Source organism: Thalia democratica, chromosome 8 (genome assembly GCF_965202585.1).
Source record: "Thalia democratica chromosome 8, ktThaDemo2.hap1.1, whole genome shotgun sequence".
Lineage (NCBI taxonomy): Eukaryota > Metazoa > Chordata > Thaliacea > Salpida > Salpidae > Thalia > Thalia democratica.
In genome coordinates this window covers 26,578,065-26,594,829 of record NC_139172.1, presented here as the reverse complement: position 1 = coordinate 26,594,829, position 16,765 = coordinate 26,578,065, and the positions used below count along the sequence as shown (strand labels likewise).

The window sequence follows — 16,765 nt, the reverse complement described above, 5'->3', positions numbered from 1 at the left end:
AATGAACATTTTCTCCACGTCCATGTAATAAGTAAGTTAAAATTTTAGTTATAAAGTAACTAATTTTTTACACAGATATTTTTTTTTTAATTATTTACTAAGTCTGGTAGTAAAAAACAAAAATCCACCCAATAAGCTTTGCTGTTAGTGAATTTCCTATGCAACATAATCCAATATAGCTTACATTATAAGTGGCGACTACCCTTAATATTTTAATAAAATTTATCTTTGTGTTTATCTACTTTATAATTTTAACTTAAACTTAAAAAAAAAAAACGCAGAGTAGTTAACAAGTTTAATAAAAATAAGCAGCATATTAAATTTCAAAAGAAGTTTACCTTTTAAGTTTACGCTCTAACTTAATTAAATCATATAAAAAATTTAAGTCAATTTTATGTTATTCTAATCATACGTGATAACAAAAACAAAATGTACCTACTTATTATAGAACTTTCAAAAAAATAAAAAGCATGTTTTAGTGTTTAATTGATAAATTAGGTTCGATAGTTATAAACTCAAAATTACACATGAAATTTTACGTGAAATAAAAATTATAAGCTATTTATAAAACTTAAAACATTTCAAAAATAAATTAGATACAACAGGTAATTTTTATCTGATAAAAAAAATTAAGGTTGCAGCTTTTACAGATCTTTTAACAAACTATCTACACAAAAAAATTATGTATAATTGTAAAAGTTTATGTGATAATTATTCTGCCTACTTTTGTTTAATTCTGTATAATAATATATTAAAATTCAATTCACTAGTATTAAAATCGTTTACAAATAGCATAGGTAAATATTTTGCAGCAAAAATAGTTTAGTTCAATTTACTTTAGTTCAAAAAATAAAATTTTATATGCAAAAAACACTCAAATCGCAAATAATAAACATTGTGTTTTGTCTTTTTAACTGTTATATTAATTCACTTGAAAGACGAAAATAATCAGAAAAATTCGGCAAATAAGAATTTTCTAAAATTTTGTAAAAAGTTTGTTCTAAAATAGTCAAAACTTGTTCAATGTAGATTATCTACAAATTACTATAATCCTGGTGATTAGTTTTTTTTTAAAGAATAACACAGTTATTTTTTTATTTATTTAGTGGCAACTGAACAAAATGCGTCTTTTACAAAAATAATTTAAAAAAGGCAAAATTCCTATTGATCTTTGTTGAGTTTAAATTTTGAAATTAATTATTTATCACTTCTTTAGAGAGTTTTGAAAGCTCTATAGTGGAGTTTAACCATTTTTTTCTCATGATTTTGTTCAAAGAGTCTCTATCCGCCAGATGGTATACTAGCTTTTCTTTTGAAAAAGTATCGCCACCAACTTCTTTTGTGGTTTCCACAATACCAAACCGTTCATCTTTTGTTTTTCTCATGTACTTTGTTCTGAAATACATTCACCTCTTAAGTTTAGTTTGAAAAAAATGTCTAAAAGCAGCACGTGCCTTTAGTTTTAACGAGAAAAAAAAATAAAAGGACTGATTCAACATTTAAAATCAGCTACCTCTTTATCATAAAGTATTGTTTTATAACACAAATCTTAAATAATACACTCTACGAACCTGTTCATAAAAGTATATGCATATAGTTGTATGTGATGTGCAAAAAAGGATGACATTTTTACATTAAACATGCACGGTAGATTAAATAAAAGTGAAAGCGCAAAAAAATTGTTTTACTTTAGCCATGTCACGTACGCGCATACAATCTTAGCGTGCACTGCACATGCTTTAAAGTTAAAGAACTTTTAATAAAAAACTTTCAAAGATCATAAAAGCATTTAAAGTTCACATTGATTTTTGTTGTCTTTGAATATTATAAAACCAATAAAAGTTTATACTGTAGCCTTTTGAAAACTTTCAAAAAAAAAAAAGACATCAAAAGAATGATTTTCAACTTAATATTGTTTTTAAGACAAACATTTTTTTAACTGCGTTTGAGTAATTTAAGTCTATAAAATGTGCTATTAAAAGCTAGAAGTCGTTTTTTATACAGTATTCAAACAACAACAGCAACTAATAGTTGTCAATTCTTGTTGAAAACATTTATAATTTTTTAAAACATACATCAGTAATGTAATTAACAAAAAAGCTTAGTTTTAAATTAGCTATGTAAATTCAAAAAGTACTTCGAAAAGTACAACGTAAATGTATCTGCTTTATACGTATGTGCATACTTTTATAAAACGATCAAAAATAATAGTACAAGTATTTATATTAATTACTAAATTTAAGCATGCAGCTTTTTTATTGAACTATAAGTATCATATTAAACTGTGTAACGACTTTATTTGTAGAACAATTGTAGCTAAAAACCGAAAAAAACTTTTTAAAAGTAAAACTACCTCAATATACCGTAAATGTACACATCTTCCAGACAAAAATCTCCTTTTTCAGTAACAAGTGATGTTTCATAGAGTTTTGTCAGGTGGTTTTTGGAAATAATAACCATACCTCCGTGGCAAAATGGGGGGTAATAACTAGCTGAGTATGTGTGCTCCGAGATATAATACTTTGAATTTATGTCTCTAGATAAGTACATTGATTCAGTAAACAGACTAATTGTTTTTAATTGTTACCAGATTTATTAATAAACATCAATTTACACATTATTGCGTATATGAGTAATATATTGTATAGTAAACATTTTTCAGTTTTTTTAGTAAAATTTACATATGGGTTTTAGCTTTTGGTTTAACTTAAATACACTATTACCATCTACTTTTGAAAGTTGTTCTAAACGAACAATTATTCTACCTTTTAAAATATCAATCACTAAGATAGTAAACGAGAAAATTTTAAATGCAAAGTTTAGTATCTTAAAAACTTTATAATAATTAAAATATAAGTTTTTTTTGTTTTTTTTTTCTCAGATTTTGGATATTTTTTTGTATGATTTATTTATTCTAGCTATAAAAGCTTTTATTAACAGCTTACTTCTTAAATACTAATTAAGGTTATACTAATTATAGTCTAACCTCATATTTTAAATTTTTAAGAATGTTTTGCAAAGCGTATTAAAAAAAAAACTTTTTAAAACACACGTTGTCTTCAAAAGCTCATACAATTAAGTTGTAAACTACTTATAGCTGTTAAAAAGTCAAACAAAATTTTTAAGACAGTAAACAATCAAACAAAAAAATAAATCTGAGTTTGAATATTTACATACCATAAATATACTCTCTTAAAACTTTTCTTTAAGTAGATATACATTTTGTATACGAAACTAATCAGTTGTTATTTACTAGTTAACTTTAAACGTTTTTAACTTTTTTGTCTAGCACTAGTAAAACATTTTTTTAAAGTTGTTAAGTTTTTTCAAAGGACTTTGACTCTTTAAACAGTTTTTTTTTGAAAATCGTTCAAAAAATCTGAATGAATTTTTATGTGATAACTGAAAGCTATCTTATATACAATAGATAAAAGCTACGGTAAATATATATTAGATAACTAAGTAAACAACAAATAAGTAAAAGTTTACCGTTATTCTAAACGTTGCTTTAACTTTCGCTTAACTTGCAATTTTTTGTACAGATTTAACATATAAAAATAAACTAATCATACTTTTCTTAGATTTTCAACAACATTTTCACTGATATTATATACTTAATGCTGCTTATGACAAAATATTTTTAGTATTAGATTTATACAGTATAACTATATATTGTGCAAATTTCCAAACCTCTAACAAACTAGATTTTTTAACTTTTTACTTAAGTAGTACTTTTATTTTTTAAGACAAAAAGTAAAAGTTTAATGTTGAGTAATAGTTATTTAACAACTTATAAACAATTTCTAAATTTCAAGTAACCTTACTGGACCTAATGTGTCACTGTAGGTAAATCCACAGTGAATATTGTTCATTTTAGTTTTGTTTTTGAAAACTTCATAAAATTGAGGTAATGATACGTAACAGTCATCGTCTGTCGTCACAATGTACTCTGTTTTTATTTCTTTTTGCTCTGAAACAAACTTGAACCCTGACAGTACCTGAAACGTTGTTAGTTTAAAGTATACTATGAAGATACAGTAAAAAAACATATGCTATATAATTTACAATCGCTTTTTTTGTCTAAAAGAGTTTAACTCAACAGTAAGTACTAGTTTTTATTTATTAATCGTAAATTATTTAACTTCAAAAAGTTTTATTGGAGCGTTTTAAACGTTGACAGTAATATGATATTTCAAACTATAGTAAGTAGCTTTGCAAAAATAAACTACTCAGCTTGAAAGCACGAAATGACGATTGAAACTATATCTACCAAATTTTATATAAAAAGTTATAATTTAAATATTTATAAACAGTTGTTTAATCACGGTCACTAAAACTGTTTTAAAAGTTTAACAATGAAAGAATAAAATAGATATAGCTTTAATTATTAAAAGTTTGAAAAATTTGTTAGCAAAAATATGACATATATTATATGTGAAGTAGAGAGTAAAAATTAAGTAGAAATTATTTTGTTGCAGTTGTTTTTTAATTTTGTAAACATATCTTAAAACAGAAATAAAAAGCAACAAGTTAACTTGTTAGTTTTTAGTACAAAACAGAAGCTTTTAATGTCTTTCAAATAAACTTTTAACGACTATTTAATTAAGCATTACTTTTTCAGGCAAATATTTATACAAGTCCGGCACATCACTTTGCAAAATGTCTCCAAAAACTTTGTTTTCCCTTTTAATAAATTCTTGTTCTTCTATTTCTTCTGATTTTCCTATTAGAAAAACAATTCCAATTCTAAAATAAAACAACAAACTTGGTTTTGAGTAATCTAAAGTCAAAAAGTTATAACTTTTCTAATCTTAAAAAAATGGAAGTGATTTGTAAAAAATTTGAAATGACTTTAAAATTTTGATAAAATTTTAAACAAAATAAGTTTTGTAATATTATTGACTATATAACATCTAAAATAGTTGTTGCATTCGTTAAACTAAGAAGTACTATAAGTCATTGTTTGTTAAATAAAAAACTCAAAGCACTAATAAAAATAACTAAGTTAAATTTGAACGTATTATTCAAGTTACAGTAATTTGTACTAAGCATATTTTTTACAACAAAATGTTATGACTAATAACACTTGAAGGTCATTTTAAGACAATCGATACATTTTTTACAAAGAAGATTTTGACTTTATAATTTTTACGAAGCGTATTTTACAACAGCTTGTAAATAATACGTCAAAAGCGGAACTTGTTTTTTTTATAAAATAACGGTTCTATCAATAATTGTTTTTTCTAATTAACAATTAAAATTTAAAGATTTAAAGCTAAAATAAATTTGGGTGCTTTTAGAACTCACGCTTAATTAAATAACTAATAAAAATTAATTTAAAATTTATATATTTATACTTTTTAGTCATTCTAACCTGTGATTTACAATAGAATTAAGAGAACCCCATGTTTCTCGAATCAAATTTCTTCTGTTGTCATAATGTATGGAACTTTTAATTAGAAAAGTTACGAAATATTCCTTTCCTTTTGACTCGTATTTCCAAGGCCTGTTAAACTATCATTTTATCAGAATGATTTAAAGTTTCAAACATTTATTTAAACTTTATTTAAAAGTATCAAAGTTCGCTACAGGAAGTTACAATTTAATTAGCTAAAAGTTTCCTGTTACAGTAAACATTTTTGATAGTAATTAAGTAGCACAGATTAAAAGTATAAAACTATTATAAAACTGAGCTTAAAGATGTACACAACTATATCAAGTTTAAAAAATAGTGGCTTATATACAAATGATAAACAAACTACTACGCTAATCCCTAATGTTTTATAAAACAAGTTCATTAAGTTATTACTAAACAAAGCATTCCACAGTTGAGACTTGTTTAAAACCAAACATCGGTTTTTAGTTTGCTGTTTCAAGTAAAAAAGATAAAAACTTTCAACCTCAAAATAAATACTTTTTATACTTTATAAGAAGTCTGCTTAGCAACCGGATAAGACCAGTTTATAATCAAACATCGGTTTTTAGCTTGCTGTTTCAAGTAAAAAAGATAACACTTTCAACCTCAAAATAAATGTTTTCTTTTGCTTTTAAGAAATCTGCTCAGCAACTAGATAAGACCAGTTTATAATCAAATAGGTATGAAACAATGAGAAACGTTCAAAAAAGCTGAATAACTTTTTACTGGTTTTCCTTATTGAACGTTGATATTTTTTTACAGAACAATTTTCAGTTATGTTCTAATTACAAACGCACGAAATGATGTAAGCTTATAAACATATCTTATTTAACCAAAAACAAGAAAATAGTTTTTTAAAGTATTTTTGTTTAAGTTAAAATTACTTAATTGAATTTGTTTATTTGTATCAATAAATTTTGAACTTAATTGTTAATGTGCAGCAAACAAATATTTACATTACTTTAATAAGATATAACTACAAACCGAAGCAGAAACGTTACAATATCTTTTTGAGACACATCTTTTGCAAAATTTTCTGGTAACAAAGACCTGTTATGAAAAATTAAATAAAACTTCTAATTTATTTTTAAACTACTTATTAATTTTATTCACAGATATTACAACTTGTAATTTTGATAATTAATTAAATATTTCAAGCTTTCAATTTTGTTTAAATCAAATAATATGAAATGTAAAGAACAAAACTGAGCTATGTAATTTGATTTGAGCTTTAGACGTTTATAATAAACTTTTTTTTTTTGAATTTTACCAAACTTTTTGATAGATTTTTGAAACTCTAGCTAATTAATTACCTTTTGTAAGGGAAAATTATATACTCGATAAAATCATGATAGTGAATTGATAGAACTCCGAAAAAAACTAAAGCTATCACTTTTAAATGACATTTCTTTCTTAAGTTTTTCCATGTTTTTAGCATTTTAAATTCTAAAAAAATTTTAAGCTTTGAATTTAAATCTAATTTGAATAAACAAATCTCTAATATTATACTCTTTTACTGTTCAAGTAAATAAAAATCAAAACAGCTTGTGGGTATAATAGTTTTTTAACTAAATGAGTACTTTAATAATAGAACTTTTATCAGTTCAGTGAGACATACAAGTAGCTGATAAAAATGAGGTATTCCTCAAAAAAAAAAGTCAATAAACTTGAGTAAATCTTGTGGTTTTCAGTGGTTTCACAACTTGTTGATTAATGATTAACAGTCTTTCGCTAATTCAGATATAATTTTAACAGTGTGCTAATTTCTGGTGCTGAAGTTCACTAGATATCAACAAACTTGACAGCAAATAAAGCACTAACTAATAACAAACTTTAATACCTTGTTTATTACAAGACACTGATTTTAAATTAACAAGCATATTCAAAAGTAATTCAAACTACAAGTTTTGTAAAAAACTTAAAATGAGGTCAAACCTAGCTTATAAAACCAATACAAGATTGTCTCAATTACTTTTGTATTGCTTTTTTTTCTGCCGTACATTTTGCACGTAAAAGAGGAAAAGCATAAATAATTGATTATTTGAAATTTACCGTTGGTTACCTGGCATGGAAGACTATAGAGATTCATAAATATTTTACTTAAACTTTTTTTAATTTCATTTATATCAATATCTAACTTTAACAGATGCACAGATATTTTTTTATTCAATTTTTTAAAAGCTATACGTTTGTCTAGTTGTCAAATACACCCACACAAACCCAAAATTCTCTTTGGTTTATTAGTTTGATTAAATATAAACTTACATCTTTTTTAACTAGCTGAATATCCGGTTAACATATGTATCAAAAAGATTAGAAGTTTAGAAATAATATATTAATAATCTAACACCAACAATATTTTTTAAGTTTTACTTTTATCAGTAGAATGCTCTAAACTTAAGTAAAAAGGTTTCATAACAGCATTAATAGTCACTTTTTCTATTTACACAAACTTACTGTAGTAGTTTGAATCTTTTTTTGTTTAATACTATGGTACTAGTTTTTTTTTTAAGTAACTTGTTAGTTTTTTTAAAAAACTAATATAAACAAACGGCATATTCTTCAAAATTAATTTCAGTTATAAAACAAGATATTTTTCACAGGTTAAAACTTTTTTTAATCTGAATAATTTAAGAGCGTCACAATTTCTTAAAAAAAAACAATTTAAATACACTTATCAACAAACAGTTTTATAAAACTAAAAAGTAAAAAATTCCTAATAACGAATCTTAGTATACTTCAAAAAAGAAGTTTTCAACTTTTGTTAGTCATAGTATGTGACGTTTAACTTGTTTATTTTAAAGCTGACGGTGTTAATAACAGTGGTGCTTTAGTTTTATTAAAGACGTTTTGTGTGAGACATCAGTTTGTGTGAGAGTTTGAACTAAAAAAAAAATTAGCTAAGGTAGAAATTAATGGTAAGCTTACAATTCAGTTTTCTACTTTTCTTTTTAAGTTACTAATTTTTTTTTTAATTTGACAATTTCAATTTTTCGCCACTGCATTCTAACTAGAAGGCTTGACTGGTGGAAAATTTAATCAAATACATACATTTAAAATTTACCTACTAGAGCTAAATTATTATGCTTTAATATATGTTTAAAATTATAAAGAAACACAAAACAGTTTACAACGTTCCAAAATAACCTACTATGAAAATGTAATATAAAACTGACTCGTATTATGTTAGCTTTAAATATTTCTAAATAAATAATTTAAAGAACTGTATATATGTTTATCTAAAACTAGTTTACCTTGAAAGAATTTTCTATCAAGTTCTAATCCATTCATAGAAAAAAACTACTCACGTTTCCGTTAATAAGTCAAGTTAAGCATTTGGCTTAAACCTAAAACTTTCTAAGAATTTAACTTAAAAAATAAAAACATATTGACAATAAAAACTTGAATTGACACAATTTCTTTTACTTCTGCATGATTTATAACTCAATAAAAACGTTTATAAGAAAATAATGGAAAAATAATAGTATAATGTAAAAGTATTTTTTTATAAAGCTTGTCAGTATAGTTTGCACAATGAAACTATTCTATTCATAAACAGTTAACTAATTAGTTTTGTTTTGAATCTCTTGTTACTAAAACCTACAATAAACAGTTAAAACTGGTTTAATTTTTTATTTACTTGTTATCAATAAACTTATGAAGTATATGAAACTAAACTTGTGTTACATTTTTTTAAAACAAAAGTTTTGAAGTGTTTTGAAGTGTTCGAAAAAATTAGCATTAAGCTTTTTTTCTAAATTTGTTTCACAAATTACCCACGACACTTTTTCTATTCTTTTTCTCTTTTCATACTTTTTAATAACGTAACGTAAAAAAAAGAAACCTCTGTTTATTATGTTATTGAAATAATTTTATTTACCATATTAAGCTTGATGTATATAGATGATGAAGAAAACAAATATTCGGTAACAGACAATTTTGTTATTAATAGTTTTTTAAACTTTCATTGAGAAATAACTGTATGAACTAAACTTGTATGAACTGTTAAACCTTGCAATCTTACTTTTCTATTTTTCAAGTTTTGTTAGATGACTTTTATTTATTTCTACTAAGAAAATTGGATAATTAAATACTTTTGATTAATATTTTACTAAAGGTTGTTATGTGTAATTTTATAATACTTATGGACTTGGTACTCAATTTTAATCCTTTAAAACAGTTAGTTAGTAATTTGAATTTTTATCAATTCGTAATAATAGCTCTAGAATGCAAGTAATTGTATTAAAACATATACTACCAGTTTATACTAGGTACTGTAACATGCGTTAAGGTTTATTTCATAAAATAAATTTTATAAAAAGCAAAATTAAAACTAAAGATGCTTTATAAAACCATTCAAATTTTGCACGTTCGTTAACGTAGTTGAAATTTTAAGAATGTAGTTCTTTAAACATCAAACAAAAGCATGAAAATCAAAAATATTAAAACAACTAATCGTTTCTTTTTTACATTTGAAGATACTTAAAAAAGTGATTTTATCAAACTTTTTTGTAGCTAAAATTTTTCATTTAAGGGTTTATCATTTATAAACAAAACTTTACTTATTTTAAACGCAACAGTACATTAACCTTATTATTAAATAAAAATATATTAGTTTTATAACATACTAGATAGTTTTGCCCAATTTATTAAATTAAAAACATCATACATTTCTGTTTTTTTAACTTTTTTTAGTTCTCGAATCATAAAACTACTAAAAGCGATAATTACAAAAAAAAAAGAAGCTTCTAAACCTAACTAGAAATTAAAACAACCTGACAGTAAAAAGGTTATTTAAGTTACGATAAAAGTATTTAAAATCTATCATTTTTTTTTATAGTTCTACGTATATATCGATTAAACTATTATGCGATTAAACTTTTTGTATTATATCGATTTAAACGAAATTGAAATGCAACTATCTGATTACTAGTTTAAAATATCTAAAAAGTACAAACAATTGCTAACTCATTTCAAAACTAACATCTCTTTTTTTCCGTTGGTGTGAGATATTTATGGAAATTAAGAAAGAAATGACTTGCTGTTAGCAATTGGACTGTTTGCTAAGGCGGCGTGCAATACACATTACTAACGGTTGTAAAGCAACCACGTAGAGGTATAAAAGTAAATAAAAAACTACTTTCGAATATGCAAGTATCAATTGTAAACAAACGCCGAGTTAATAACTATAAAATGATAACAATTCTAAATGTTTTCTTTTGTAATATTCTTTATACATGCTTATGTTTAGAAACAAGCAAATTAATACATAATCAATTAGATTATTCTGTTTGCTGTTTCAAATAAAAAAGATAACACTTTCAACCTCAAAATAAATATATTTTTTTACTTTATAAAATATCTGCTTAGCAACTAGATAAGACCAGTTTATAATAAAAATGTTTGAAACGATAGAGATTTATGAAAAAAGCTGAATAGTTTTTTACTGGTTTTCCTTATTGAACGTTGATACTATTTTTACAGAACAATTTTCAGTTATGTTCTAACTACAAACGCACGAAATGATGTAAGTTTATAAATTTATCTAACTTAAACAAGAGCAAGAACAAATTATTATGTTTTACAGAAACCTAAGACAGGATTCATTCGAAATCATTTTTATTAAAAAAAACAACAAATAAAATCGATTTCGGCTAACGCTCACCAACTACTTTTGTTAGCAACTAATTTTAAAATTAACTTTTGAGTAGATAAATAGTTAGAGGTTTCATCAGAAAAAATATAAATTAATACTAGTTAGCATAATTGAGCAAAAGTTAATTAGACATTCACAATTCATAACTACATATTTAAAAACAGTTAATCAGTAATTTAGCTACGATAAGCAACAATAACAAAACAAACAATAAAATAAGCAACAAAAATCAAGCAAAACAAAATAAAATTTAGTTCAATTTTAATTAATAACAATTTATAAATATTAGAATTATAAACGTATTGTTGCTTGCACGAATTAGGTTTGAACGTTTCTATAAATAAAGATTCCAAAACACTTAGGTGATAATCATTACGAGCTTTACTTATAATTGAAAAATTACTATCACTGTAATTCCTTGCACAATTGGTTAATAAGTGTTCGGCAATCGCCGATGATCTGTTAGATGGTTTTTTCAAACCCGTGTCCATCCAACTTCTGAGGGATTTAAAAACATGTTCGTCTCTTCTAGTATGGAATCTCTGGGACGTTCTGCCGATGTACACACTGTCACAGTGGCATTTGTACTTATAAATTACTTTACTTTTTTCGAGATCGGCAGTATGATCTTTGTAAATTCTTTCTTGTAACATGACTGATTCTTAGTTTACAGAATTAAAAGTGGAGTTGACTGGGTACTTGACATTCTTTTCAAGAGCAGTTGCTACTTTACCTAGATATGGCAGTCTTAAATATACAGAGCATTTGCTAGGACCAAATTTTGAGATTGTATTGTTAATTGTCTTTCTGATGATATGTGATTGGTAACCAATATTTAAGTTGAAATAAAACTTATGTTTTTGAACTTAATTGCTAATGTGCAGCAAACAAGTATTTACATTACTTTAATAAAAAATAACTACAAACCGAAGCAGAAACATTGCAGTATCTTTTTGAGACACATCTTTTGCAAAATTTTCTGGTAACAAAGACCTGTTATAAAAAAATAAATAAACCTTCTAAATTAAATTGTCAAACTTCTTATTAATTTTATTTGCGATTGTTACAACTTGTAATTTTGATACTTAATTAAATCTTTTAAGCTCATTTTAGTTACAGCAAATAATATGATATGTCAAGAACAAAACTTAGCTATGTAATTTGATTTGTGCTTTAGACGTTTACAATAAAAAAAATTGTTTTCAAATTTTACCAAACTGTTTAATAGATTTGTAAAACTGTAAATAATTAGTTACCTTTTGTAAGGGAAAATTAGAAACTCGATAAAATCATGATAGTAAATTGATAGAACTCCAAAAAAAACTAAAGCAATCACTTTTAAATGACATTTCTTTCTTAAGTTTTTTAGCATTTTAAAGTCTAAAAAATAGAAAAACAAAAGTCATTAATTAACCTAACAGTCAAAAGGTTATCTAAGTTACGATAACAGTATATAAAAACTATCATTTTGTTATATAATTCTACTTTTTTTCTTTTCTACGTATATATCGATTTAGTTTTTGCGTTCCTAAATTTACTTCTAATGTTTGAAATATAATTTACAAAAGTAGAGTTATCAGCTAAGAAGTCATAAACAAAATCAAAATTTAAGTAAATGATTACTAGTTTTAAATATCTAAAATGTACATACAAGTGCTAACTCATTTCAAAACTAACATCTCTTTTTTTCCGTTGGTGTGAGATATTTGTAGAAATCAACAGGGAAATGACTTGCTGTTTACATTAGGACTGTTTGCTAAGGCGGCGTACAATACACATTATTAGCTAAAGCAACCACAAAAAAATATAAAAGTAAATTAAAACCTACCTTCGAATATGCAAACATTGATAGAAAACAAACGATAACTATAAAATAAAACCAATTCTAAATGTTTTCTTTTATAATTTTCATTATATGTGTTTATGTTGAAAAAGAAGCAAATTAACACATAATCAATTAGATGATGAAGATGCTTAGAGTTGCAAAAAATAACTTTATTTTTCTTTTTTAAAAGAATATCAATATTTAGAAGCAATAATTTAATAACGGCGACTGTTTTAGACTTTATAAAAGCCACGACAGTAGAAAAGAAACTGCCCTTAATTACTTTTAAAAATATGAAATTCTATATTTTTTTATTTCACTAGAAACAATAGTCAGAGATAAATAAGCTTAACTACATTGTTTTCGAAAATAAAACTGTTAAGCTCAAAATTTAACTGTCGAAATCTTGCAAAATTCGAACATTACAGAAATAAACCTTACCAAAATAGAAATTATAAAATTTCTTGTATATCGTGACAAAGTTTAAAAAAAAAAAAAAACTTAAAATACTATATAATTTGCAAAGCATTGAAAAATGTTTATAAAAATAATTTTTGGTTATTTATATTAAGATAAATTGATAAAGACTTTGCATGAATTTAGATACTTAAAATATAAACTTAATGTTTTTTTTATTTAATTAGTTGCTTAATTACACCAAACTTGTTTAGTCAAAACTTTAAGTAAAAATGTAAAGTAAAGTAGTTATAAAGGAAACTTTATGATTATAATATCAGTAGTAGCTATATAGTGTATACTTATAGTGGATTATGGTGTTAAAAAAGATTGCAGCGTTGTTGTTTAAGTTTATTAATTATAAAATCTAGCAGGTGGCTAAAATTGTGACAAAGTATAACTTTTTTTTGATTGAAGTTTAATTGTTTAGTTATAGATTAAAAAACGTTTGTTTTTAATTCAAAATCATCAAGTATCTTTAGAGCTTGTCCTTTTAATTTTCAAAAAATCAAAAGTAAGCTTTTCGTTTAGCATTTTTAAAATGTTTTGCTTACCTTTTATTTATAATTTTATTTATACTAATAGTTTTTTTTCTGTGGAAAATTTTATATTTATAAGCTTAAAAATCCTATATGATATCTTATATTAGAGTACACTATTATGTAGATATTAACGATCAAAATTAAATCTTAGAAATTTATTTGAAGTTAATAATTTTTGCCATTGGTTAAATTTTTTACTAGATTTTTTTTAAAGTTGTGTTATTCTTAAGTGTGCTGAAGTAGAAAATAAAAAATTAAATTGACTTGTCGAATACTTAGATAAACTAGAAATAAGTTGCACAAGTATATATTAAAAAACTGTTTTTAATTACACTTTTACGTAAGCCTTACTAACAAAACACACATAGAGTGAACACCAGTTAAGTTTATTTTAAAAACTCAACAGAATCACACCAGTACCAAACAAGATCGTAGCCCAATGAATGAAAACGCTCACCTCACGCTTTATTTTCAGCTGTTTACTTGCAGTAACACCCCATGTGCACGAAAACTTTTACGTATTTTGGTATCACCGCGTTTTGACGCTAGTGGATCGGCCTTAATACCACTACTACCAAATTTGCACCTTCAAGTTCCGTACCTCGCCACTTACACGTCTTATTCCAGCTTCCTGCGTTTGGCATGTGTAGTGTCTTGAGAGCGCTTGCGGGTAGGACGTGGTCTATTTTGTTGGATTTTACACTCGAACGCCGCACTAGTGGTTATTTAAAAAAAATCCCTCGAAGTTTTGTTGTATTGAAAAGCAAAAAGTTAAACGTTTCCGGCTTTTCTAAACTACACTGATAGCATTCAGGTACTTTTTTATTGATTGTGAAATATGTTTTTCCGTGATTAGTTATTCAAATAAAAACTTTTAGTGCTTATAATCGAACAGCTAATTTTTAGGCATGAAAATAAGTTTACTTAAAACACGAGAGGACTATTAAGAACTGCTAAACTAAAGTAAGTTAGCTATATCATAATATAGCTGTAAAACTGAAATGAAAATAATTTCAGTTTAACATCAGTAATAAAATAACATTTTTAAAAGATAACTTATATAAAAAGCATCAAGTTGGATAAGAAGAAAATTTCAACAGACTTTTGCATAAATATTAATAAATTTCTGCAATTTTTGAAGTAAAATTTATTCATACGAGATTATATCGTCATAACTATCAAAACAAATGTAATTGTTAGTTTTTTTGGTTTCCATGGTTATCTATACACACCAAAGGTATTTATTTTACTTTTCCACAAACTTACTTACACGAACATAGTTAGCAGACATTTAAAGTTTGCTAGCCGATAAAAGCAAAATAAAGTCAATTTAAGTTGACAGTAAAAAGCAAAAATATAAGACTGAATCGAACGTTCAGCAATCAGCATTTATTTGAAGAAAGAACCGAAGAGGAAAAAAGAATTTTGACAACTGTTTTCATAGATCTTCTTAATATTGTCTCTATTGCTCTTCTATACAAAAGAGTGAGTTATTTTGTTGATTATACACGTTTTAATTAGCTTTCAAAACTTTACTTTTTTTAAATAAGTTGTTTACCTTAGATATCATTTTGTATGTTAAGCTTGCTTTTCTTAAAAAACGTATAAAAAAGACTTTAATAAATAGATATTTCATTTGATCAGAATAAGTACTTTTCTAACTAGTTCAGATATAAAATTTGTAAACAAGCAGACAGAGAGCTTAAAAGGGTGATTATTTCTATATAAAATGGAAAGTTTTGTACACTTTTATAAATTTTGCAAAAAGTGTGTCATCACATGCATTTCAATTAGACATAATCTGTCTTGAAAGCCAGTAACGTCAATCTTTTCTACGCTTATTATGGACATTAAACAAAAATAAACAAATTTGTCTGCCTCAACATCTTTCAAGCATTTTATTTGCAACAGACGCAATGAGCAGTTGCCATTTGAGGGCGAAGAAAAGCAGTCTGTCTCAGACGGACGAATGCAAAGATGATGAGTTCGAGTGGTGTCCTCTCAGGGTCGGACTCGCTGCGATCGGAGTGATCTTTCTGGTAGTGCTCGGATCTCACAGCATTTACCACTCGGCTCCAGTGAGCACGCAGGACTCTTTCGTCAGATCGTGAGTTTTTCGTATATCGCATCTTATTAAGTTTTGTGTTATTTATAAGCTTTTTAATTTAGATAAAATCGATTTTATTTATTGTTAAATGTTAGTTTCTTTGTATGGAAAGTTTGAAACATTAGTTTATAAAAAACATTTAGTTTTTTTATTCTTCAAAATTGTTTTGTTTTAAATGTATAACATTTTGTTCACCTTTTTAAAACTAATCTATGAAACAAACGTAATATTCAGGAAACCATATTTAACGCATACCGGTCAAAACCTGAAATCAAAACTCAAACGTGAAGACTTCAATGACGTATTCGATCTTCATTTTAACGACAACCCTTCCTCTGTTCCCACCACTGAACCTGCTGCTACCAAGAAAAAATGGTGGGACAAAGACTTTGAGGAAGACGAATACGGTGATGAATTGACGCCAGAGGACGGGTTCGACTCGCAAGTGTGGGAAAACGAAGAGATGGACGACGGAATGCACGATCCAGACTGGGATCGCCCGAGGTTTAAAGTTGGAAAAAGTCAAGACAATTTTGACGACGAGTTTAATGCAAGGTGGAACGACAAGGACTTCTATGCTGCGCAAAACTACAACGATCACTCGACACCCAAAGACGACTCTCCGTTTGACCCAACTCATAAACCTGCTGCTAAACTTGAAAACAAACGGTGGGGTGACGGTGACTTTGAGGGAGTAGGCCGCGATCCTGTTGACAAGCCTGCAAGCAAATTCAAACGTACGAATTGGGAAAAAGTAAAGTAT

General features: G+C 25.8%; 1 protein-coding gene across 1 annotated transcript; it reads right to left on the bottom strand.

Moving 5' to 3' along the window:
* Positions 1–1,193: 1,193 nt before the first annotated feature.
* On the bottom strand, positions 1,194–6,437 carry LOC145843079 (beta-1,3-galactosyltransferase 1-like). The gene is made up of 6 exons (XM_082950544.1): positions 6,418–6,437; positions 5,375–5,506; positions 4,614–4,746; positions 3,820–3,998; positions 2,354–2,536; positions 1,194–1,395 (listed from the first exon to the last, which is right to left on the bottom strand). Exons 1-6 carry the CDS (start codon positions 6,435–6,437, stop codon positions 1,194–1,196), a joined length of 849 nt encoding a protein of 282 aa, XP_082806670.1.
* Positions 6,438–16,765: the final 10,328 nt, after the last annotated feature.